The sequence below is a fragment of the Orycteropus afer genome, unplaced genomic scaffold (genome assembly GCF_000298275.1).
Source record: "Orycteropus afer afer isolate SDZICR_OR568_19922 unplaced genomic scaffold, OryAfe1.0 scaffold00037, whole genome shotgun sequence".
NCBI classification, from domain to species: Eukaryota; Metazoa; Chordata; class Mammalia; order Tubulidentata; family Orycteropodidae; genus Orycteropus; species Orycteropus afer.
Window position 1 is genome coordinate 14,665,677 of NW_006921624.1, and position 9,904 is coordinate 14,675,580.

General features: G+C 41.1%; 1 protein-coding gene across 1 annotated transcript in view; it reads right to left on the reverse strand.

Annotated features, from left to right (window-relative positions):
- The window catches only part of KIAA1958 (KIAA1958 ortholog), a 101,191-nt gene that overhangs the window by 20,759 nt on the left and 70,528 nt on the right, over window positions 1–9,904 (reverse strand). Inside the window, exon 3 of the mRNA XM_007936708.2 lies at window positions 5,876–6,048. Coding sequence (XP_007934899.1) covers window positions 5,876–6,048 — 173 coding nt within the window. The remainder of the gene's footprint in view (window positions 1–5,875; window positions 6,049–9,904) is intronic.

A 9,904-nucleotide genomic window follows, 5' to 3' on the forward strand; every position in this document is an offset into this window, starting at 1 on the left:
TACTGCCTCAGAAACCCAAGGAGGGGTCGCTATGAGTCGGGTCTGACTCGACGGCATATAACAACAACAACATCTATTTATGCATGTAGCGATCATTTCTGGTGTCCCACATTCCTTTGTTTAGATCCATATTTCCATGTGATACCATTTTCCTTCTGCCCAAAACACTGTTTTTTAACATTTCTCATAATGAAATCTTCTGGTTATGAATTATTTCAGCTTTTGAATATCTGAAAAAGTCTTTACTTCATTTTCATTTTTAAGAGGTATCATCACTCGATACGGGAGCTCTGGTGGCATAGTCCCTAAGGCATATGACTGCTAACCAGAAGGATGGCAGTTCAAACCCACCAGCCACTCCCCAGAAGGAAGGTTGGACAATCTACTTCCATAGTGATACTGCCTTGGAAACCCAAGGAGGGGTCACTATGAGTCAGATCTGACTCTACGGCAGTGGTTGCATTTTTTACATTTTACTTGATGCAGAATTCTAGGGTGACAGAATTTTCTTTCTGTTTGTTTTCTCTTCAGTACTTTAAAGATGCATTGCATTGCCACTTGCATTTTTGGCAGTGAGAAATCTGCTGTCATCCTTATTTTTGTTTTTCTGCATATACCATGTCTCTCTCTCTCTCTTTTTTTCCTCTGACTGCTTTTAGGTTTTCTCTTTATTACTAATTTTGAGCAATTTAATTACAGTGAGACTTGGTGTAGTTGAAGGGGCTCTGGTGGTGTAGTGCCTAAGGCATCTGACTGCTAACCAGAAGGCTGGCGGTTCAAACCCACCAGCCACTCTGTGGAAGGAAGATGGGGCAATCTACTCCTGTAAAGGTTTATCACCTCAGAAACCCACAGGTTGTCACTATGAGTCAGAATCGACTCGATGGCAGTGGGTTTGGCTTGGTTTTGGTTTTGGTGTAATGGTATTCATTTCTTGTGTAGGCTTCAAATATTGTTTTTCTTTTCCCTCCACTTTATCTCTTCTCCTTCAGGGATTCCAAATTACACGCATATTAAGCTGCTTGGAATTGTCCCACAGCTCACGAATGCTCTGATTATTATTTTTTAAAATTCTCTTTTCTGTTTCATTTGGGTAGTTACTATTATTAACATCTTCAAGTTTTCTTCTCTAATCTGTAATATGGGAGCTCTGGTGGCATAGTGCCTAAGGCATCTGACTGCCCATCAGAAGGCTAGTAGTTCAAACCCAGCCACTCCTCGGAAGGAAGATTGGGCAATCTACTTCTGTAGTGATACTGCCTCAGAAACCCAAAGAGGGGTTGTTATGAGTTGGATCCGACTCCATGGCAGTGAGTTTAATCTGTAATATGTCTATCCAATGTATTTTTCATCTTATACATTGTGGTTTTATCTCCAGAAGTTTAATGCAAGCTTTTTGTTTGTTGCTTGGTTTTGTCTTTTTGATTGTAGTAAAACAGGTGTAACATAAAATTTGCCATTTTAATAATTTTTGAATATACAATTTAGTAGCATTGATTATATCACAATGTTTTGCAACCCTCACCACTATTTATAAAATGTTTTCATCGACCCAAATAGAATCTCTGTACCTATTAAGCAGTAATTCCCCCATTCTCCTCTCCCATCAGCCCCTAGTAACCACTAATCTATTTTCTGTCTCTATGTATTTGTCTGTTTTAGGTATTTCATGTAAGTGGAATCAAACAGTATTTCTTCTTTTGTGTCCGATTTATCTCACTCAGCATAATGTTTTCAAGTTTCATCCATGCCATACCATGTGTGGTAGTTCAGTTTGTGTGTCAACTTGGCTGGGCCTGGTTGAGTACCTGGGCAGCTGGATGTAGCATTCCCCATGATGAGACTGGTAATCAACTCCATGGTGGAATCTACTGTGAGCAGCTGAGTAGTTGCCTTTGGGTCTGTGGTCTGCTTCCTGTATATAAAGAGAAACCTTGGGGAACGGTCTTTAGCTTATGGCATGCTTGAACCCTGCATGTAGCCATGTCATTGTTTAGCAGCCTGCCATGCTCTGTCGACCTTGAGACTTTCAATGGACTTGAATTAACGGCCTGCCATGTGGTTTGGTAGTATCAGGACCACGCCTTTTCACTTGTGGACCTTGGGTGTGTCTGCCTCAGCAAACAGCAGCTGCCTGAGTGGAGAGATGCCTCTAGCTTCAGTGGGCTGGGTAAGAGGCAGAGCTGAAGGGCTAGGTTGAGGGGCTTTCACCCAGTCCCTAGAGCCTGGCACTCTGAACTCAGACTTAAAGCCTCCAAACTAAGAGAATAAACTGTTCAAGCCATCCCATTTGTGGTATATTCCTGTCACAGCAGCACTAGGTAACCGAAACAGCATGCATCAGAACTCCATTCCTCTTGATGTCTGAATAATATGCCACTGAATGTATATATCACATTTTTTTATTCATTCATCTGTTGATGGACACTTGGGTTGTTTCCATCTTTGGCTATTGTGAATAATGCTGACATGAACAGTAGTGTAGAAGTATATCTCCTTGTTTTCATTTCTCTTGGGTATAAATCTAGGAGTGGAATTTCTGGGTCAGATGGTAATTTTATGTTTAACTTTTTGATGAACTGCCAAATTGTTTTCCATAGCAACTGCACCATTTTACATTTCAATTTGGGTGATTATTTTTTAAAGTATCTTCCATGTCTATACTTAACTTTTTAAACTTACTGAATGTAGCTATAATAACTATTTAAATGTCCTTGGTCTGGTGATTCTAATAGCTATGTCAGGTTGGTTTGAATAGATTCATTCTTTAAGGGATATATTTTCTTCTTTGCAGGCCTGGTAATTTTTGTTTAGATGCTAGACATTGTGAATTTTATTTATTGGTTTCTCGGTAGTTTTATATTTCTATAAATATTCTTAAGCTTTGTTTTGGGATGCAGTTAAGTGAGTTGGCAACAGTTTGATCATTTTGAGTCTTGCTTTTAAATTTGTTGGGTAGAAGTACAATAGTCGTCAGTCAGTCTAATTATTCCCTACACCTGTGGCAAGATCTTCCTACTCTACCCTATGAATCCTGATGTTTCCGGTGGAAATAAGTACTATTCCCAGCTGTGTCCATGCACCAGCTACTGTTAACCTCTCATGCTTTCAGGTGACAAGCTTCCCAGCCTCAGGTGGTTTCATCCCACGCAGAAGGTGATCAGTATGCAGCTGAGTATTTGAAAAGGACTACCCTGAGATCTCTGTTTTTGTCTCTCTGTGCAGACCCCTACTTTCAAGTACTCTGTCATGAAAATTCTAGCTACCTTCATCACTATCTTCTGGACTCTCAGCTCTGTTTCCTCCATGAAGCAGGTCTGTTGGGCTGTCTGGGTTCCCCATGCCTGCACCACAGTCTGGAAACTCAAGGCAGCAAACTGGGGTATTCATAGGCTCACTTTGTTTCTCTCAGAGATCACTGTCCCTCTTTGCCTGACACACCAAGCCAAGAACCCACTCGGTGCCATCGAGCTGATTCCAACTCGTAGAGAGCCCCTTAGGGTGTCCGAGGCAGTAGATCTTTACAGAAGTAGATTGCCCAGTCTTTCTTCCACAGAGTGGCTGGTGGGTTTGAACCGCCAACCTTCTGGTTAGCAGTGAAATGCCTTAGGCACTACACCACTGGAGCTCCTTTGCCTGATATACCAAAATCATTGTTTTATATATTTTGCCTTTTGTTTGGTTGTTTCAGGCAACAGAGTGAATGTAGGCCTCCAAATTGGCAGGCAGTGGAAAACATAACTGCTTTTTCTCCTGGATATGAGTTGCATGGTCCTGTTTCTTACCTCATCTAGTTATATTTAGATGCTAGAAACTTTAAGTTTTATATCACTGGATTCTGGATATTGCCATATTTCTTTAATGAAAGTTGAGACTTCTTCCTAGCACCCTCAGTCTCCCTGAACTCTGATCTCTGTCTCACCTTAACTCAGCAAGACCGCCAGGCTCTGTTGAAGTTCTCCTCCTCTTATGCAGCCCATAACTTGTCTCCAGGCAGAAAGCCTGAGAGGTGGCGTACTCATCTCATTTGTCTCCCTCTTAGGGATCACAAGCCTGTGGTCTCTGTTGTTTGAAAAGCTGTTTCACATACTGTGTCTAATTTTTTAGTTGTTACAGCAGGAGAGAATTTTGGACTCTTTCATACCCTTACAACCAGAAGCGGAAATTCTCATTTATTTTCAGATCTGCTGGATCATTTTGATTACTATCCTGTTGCTTGTTCATTTTATACTTCTCTTTTTTTCTATGAATGTTTCATACAGTTCGTCTGTAATCTATTATCTAAAGTCCTTGATGTCTAAATCTGTTGTTGTTTCTACTCATCCTCACACCTGGTGGTTTATTTCCTTAACTGACTGATGATTTTTTTTTTTTTTTTCAAATGAGTACATATTTAATTGACCTTAGTCTGCAAAAAACCTGAGATCTGAATTTTCATGCTTCCCTTCAGGAATTATTAGCATATGATTCTCCTAGGAGCCGGGGGATGCTACTGACCTAGAACTCCTTTAGGTCCCTCTCAGGGTCCCCTCCTTAACAGGTTACTCTTCAGTTTATCCACCTTTCTCTTTCCTTCCTTAACAACCACGTGAATGCTTGCCCTCACGGAGAACTCTGCTTCTCATATATGCTCACTTCATACAGCTCCCATTTTAGCTGTTTCCCTTCCTTCTTCCAAGTACACCAGGAAGGGCCCTCACAGGATCTAGTGCCTCATGCTGCCAGAAGCAGAAACTTGGGCTTCTTACTTGATCCTTTGTGGATACTCTGAACACACTACCTAGAACCCCAAGATCTCACTCACTCTTAGGGTTTCAACCATACATAACCTCTATTTATAAGGCCTTTAAATATATACCTCCAGCTTTAACATTTTCCCCATATTTTAAGTCCCACATTCCCAACTGCTTATTGGACATGCCCACCTAGACATCTGTCTGATCTACACTCAACAGACGTAAATTTAAATACAACATCTTTTTGTTCTATCTCTACGTATCAAAGAACTTTTCCTTCCAGTCACAAACCTCAAACATTTTAAGTTTGAAGAGATCTTAAGAGCTCCTTTTACAAATAAGGAAATTGAAGATCAAGGACATCGGATAACTTTGTGCTCAGTAACCAAACCAAAACCAAACTTAGTACTAGCAAGTCGATTCCAACTCAGAGCGACCCTACAGGACAGAGTAGAACTGTCCCATAGGGTTCCAAGGCTGTAATCTTTCACAGAAGCAAACTGCCAGATCCTTCTCTTGTGAGGTAGCTAGCTGGTGGATTTGAACCACTGGCCTTCTGGTTGGCAGCAGAGTGCTTTAACCATAACTCCAACAGGGCTCCTTATTTGCTCAGTACTGCCAATTAAATTTCCCAGAATACTTTCATTATCTTCCTTCCTACTCAAAAAACTTCATTTGTTTCCCAATGTTGACAAGACTTGAGCTTAGCACTTAAGAGACAACAAATTGGCTTTATAGTTCACTATTCCCATCTATGAAGCCCCAGCTGCAGCCAAGTAAATCCATCCCTCTAAACAGTACTTTTCTTCACATCCTTCAGCAAAGAAGACTCATGTTCTCTCCACCTTTTAAAATTCACTTCTTCCTCAAACTCTAGCTTCAATACCTCTCTAGTCTCACAAAGGTGACATTAATTTATTCATCTCTGATTTTCAGGTATTTCTGGTCTGTAAATTCATGGAGTAATTATTAAATTCAGCCTTGTACTGTGATTACTTTTCTGCCTATTTTATCTTCTCTCAAAGTTCCTCCAGGCAGAAAGCAACTGCTCTGTGTTTCCCACAGTTTAGCACAATGCCTGGCCTCTGGAAGGTGCTCAGGGAAGCCGGCGGAAAGAAGTGAACTCAAGAGCTCCTTACCTTGGTAATGTCCGTGTGATCTTTGAGCCCGTTGGTCATGCACCAGTATCGCCACACATTCAGGGCATATCGCGTGGCTTTGGTGGTATTGGGGCTCACTGCACTGGTACACAGATCATTCAAGTCATCATTAATATTAAATACGGGAAATTTGTTGAGCTTAGTAGAATAGGCTAGAAACAAAAACAATAAAAGGCATTAAAATAATTTGCCATTCCCTTCTGTAGAGAAACACATCTTGGGATCATGTCAAATAACAATGAACTCCTAAAAACTACCATTTTAAAAAAGGAAATTTGTATCCACTATACACATTTCTGAATAAATAAACTCAGGAACAGTAGTTCCAGCATGGAATCAATGTAGTAACTTTGAATTAATCCCAACAATTTTACTATAGGTACTAATCAACGCATTAACGCAGACATTCCAACGGTAGGGAATAAAACAAATGCAAAAAATGCCGTAAGAATTAAATTTCCACGGGGGGGGGCGGGGAAGAACCCAGCACTTCTATTAATAACAAGGAAAGAAAAAAAGTTACACATCCTTTCTCTTCACCATTATAACATGAAGCACTATTTTTTCCCTGCAATGTGCAGTCTCAAATGTCTTATGTGCCGTCTTCAGCAGCCTAGAATTAAATGGTGGTAGCACTATTTCTTTAATTTTCCTCACAAATTAATAATGAGAGAAACAATTCAATCCTGACTCCATAATCCATCCATTAACTAGCTTAGACTCAGAATGGACGAAAGAGAAAGGAATACTCTCGAAGGGTTCATATCATCTCAAGAGGAAACAGAACAAGTTTTAAATTGCTAAAATTACTTCAGATGAAGACTAGTCTGCCTCACTGTGGCCACTGTAAGTGCTGCTTGCCAAAGAGATGACCAAGTTCAAACCTTCCGTCAGTTGGCCTTCCTGTATACTTTATGACCCACAAAAACCAGGCTTAAGGTATTTGAACTGAATTTGTTGTCTTTGGATAGAAAAAGAAAGAACAAAGTAGACCACTTCAGCTTCTCCCTCAAAGCCTAAACACCACCAATCTGTACTTTATCTAACGGTTCTGACCCTCTCTGGAATGTTTCTGCATTCAAACAAAGAACTGGCTGGCTTGGTCCCAGGAAAAGGAAAGCAAAAAGTTAATGCAATTACCACGGTAATATCCAGCTGGTCTCACTTTACCTAACTCACCTCCCCCTGCACTTCTCCCAATGAGGAGCTCCTGTGTGCCAAACCCCAGCCCTCGGCACCCACCTGTACCCAGGATACCCACACCTTCCCTTCCCTTGACTCATCCTCATGCTCTCCCCAGGCTCTATGGGCCAATCAAAACACTGCCCTTTTTGTCAGGCTGATTCCAAACTCCTTTCGACATAACTTTCCCTACCCTAGCCTAACTTCCTGTTCTCTCCTTGTATTGCCTCACATTGCTTCACTGTGTCTTAGGACTGTGTTCTAATTGTGACAGGAAAGTCTCTTCAACTGGTTTATATGTTCCTTATGGGCAACGACTATGCCTTCCTCCTTTAAGTATTGTTCTTGCTCAGCAGTTGAACACACAATCCACTTTGATAAATGCTTATAACGAGAGCGGAATAAGCATTGCTGGGAGCAGTATCTGAAGCAACTCAGATTGCCAAATTCCTCTCACTAACCCCATAAACCTAGATAACTGGTTTATTTAAATGGATGAAAGCAACTGGCAGGAATCACTTGATATTAATAAAATGATTGTGAGATTTATTATTATTACTCCCAACGAACTGAATGCCTACTACCAGCCAAGAGCTTTTACATAAATTATCTGTAATCTGTAAATAACCTTTTTCTCACATCTATTTTAGAGATAAGGCCACTAGGGCTCAACCATTTAAGTAACTTCATACGTTCTTTCACCCAGTATTTACAAGGTATCCTCTTGGTGCAGGCACAACGTTTTCCCAAAGCCATGGAGGTTCTAAGTGGTAGAGCCAGAGTTTGGACCTGGGGTTCTCTGACTCCCTGCTCTTGCCACCACAACAAAGGAATCGAGTATTACAGGATAAGTTCTTAGTAAATAATGCAATTTATATATTAGCCACTTGTGCTTACGAAAAATATACTGGCCCCCAAAATTTACTCAGATTAAGTTCCAGAGAGGTGGACTAAATCTGCTTTATTCTGATGACCACTGTAGTTTCCGATTCGGAAGGAAGGTTGTGCAATCTACTTCCACAGTGATACCGCCTCAGAAACCCAAGGAGGGGTCGCTCTGAGTTGGGTCCGACTCGACGGCACATAACAACAACAACATAGTTTCCCATTGGATGACTAACTTTAATTATTAAACAATGACATGACCTTAATCAGTTCTTTTTTTTTTCTTCATTTTTATACAAAAAAAGATAGATACTGTGCCTTGAGAATGGAAACAAAAATCCTAGTACATAGAGACATAGGTAAAGAATGTGTGTGTACTCACATAACAGGACAGAAATTATGTGAAAATGATAAAATGTCATGCATAGTTCCTTCATGATTATATTTAAGGATTAAATATATTAATACAGTGCTTTTTTTTTTTTTAAAAAAAGTTTGGATAGAAGTTATAGTATTATGCTGCAGAGGACATGTTTAGGGGACTATAGTGATGAGAAATGAACAACAGTGAGAATACTGAACGGAAGACAGGGAGGAAGGCTGGGCAATCTACTTCCGTAGTGATACCACCTCGGAAACCCAAGGAGGGGTCACTATGAGTCGGATCCGACTCTACGTCAGTGAGTTTTTATTTTTTGGTATTAAAGAAGTAAGGGGCCCTGATGGCACAGTGGTTAAGCACTCAACTGGAAACCAAAAGGTGGGTGGTTTAAACCTACCAGGGGGTCCGTGGCAGAAAGATGAGGCAGTCTCCTTCCATGAAGATGACAGCTCTGGATCCCATGGGGCAGTTCTACTCTGCCCACAGGGTTGCTAGGAGTCGGAATCAACTCAATGGTAATGTGTTTTATTGAAGAAGTAAGGACTCTTGGTAGTGCAATGGTTAAATGCTCAGCTGCCTGTTTGAAAGGCTGGCAGTTTGAACCCATCCTGCAGCTCCCTGGGTTCTAGTCCCATAAAGATTACCGCCTACTTGAATCTTCACAGTGTTAGGATTCACGGACTGACAAGCAGGAATACTGAAAGGATACACATATATTAGACACACCTTGGTAAAATTTCTGAGTCAAAATCATCTCCAAGGCACTCAGTGACAATAGTGAAGAAGAGAACTGTTAGGGGGGAGTGGCAGTGGAACCCAGGGAGGACCAGATCTGAACAGTTACCCTGCTCTCTCTGCATGGCTACCATTCACATCAATTACAATAGCACAGCTGTTGACAAGCACAATTGTGTAAAGTGAGGAGAACCTACCATGGAAGACTACACTCGGCATCTGAGAAAGAAAAGAGGGCATGTGCCTCAGGTAAATGAGAAGCCCTAGTGACTACAGAGAAGGACACAAAAACAAGCGACAAAGACAAGTGAAGAAATTCCGGAAAGCACACCATCTTCCCCGTTTCTGTATCAAGAGTGTCCCCAGGTTCCCAGCTTGTTTCCAGCTTACATGCTCTGAAGGGCAGCTACTCGAAGCACTGCCGTGGCCTCTCGTGCCCTACACAAATGAAATGAGCTCTGGCCAAAGGCATCAAATAGGAACCTTTTACAAAGTCCAGGAAAATCGTTATCTGCTTCATAATGATCAGTCTAGCCTTTTATTTTAAAATGTGAGCAGACAAAAAGTACCACCCAGGCAACTGGGGAAAACTAACAGCATGAACGTCACCAAGAAACACAAGCCGAGTAAGCAACTGCACATTTCCTGCCACACCCCTGGAAATGGAGTTGATTCAGAAATCTTCCAAAACACCACAAACATATCACTAGAGAAACGAGAGGGCACTGTGTACTTAAAGCAAGAACAGGCTTCCTTGGAAAGGATATCTAGAACAAGGGTGAGCCTGGAAATTAAAAATGACTGAAAAAAAAAAAAAAAAAAAA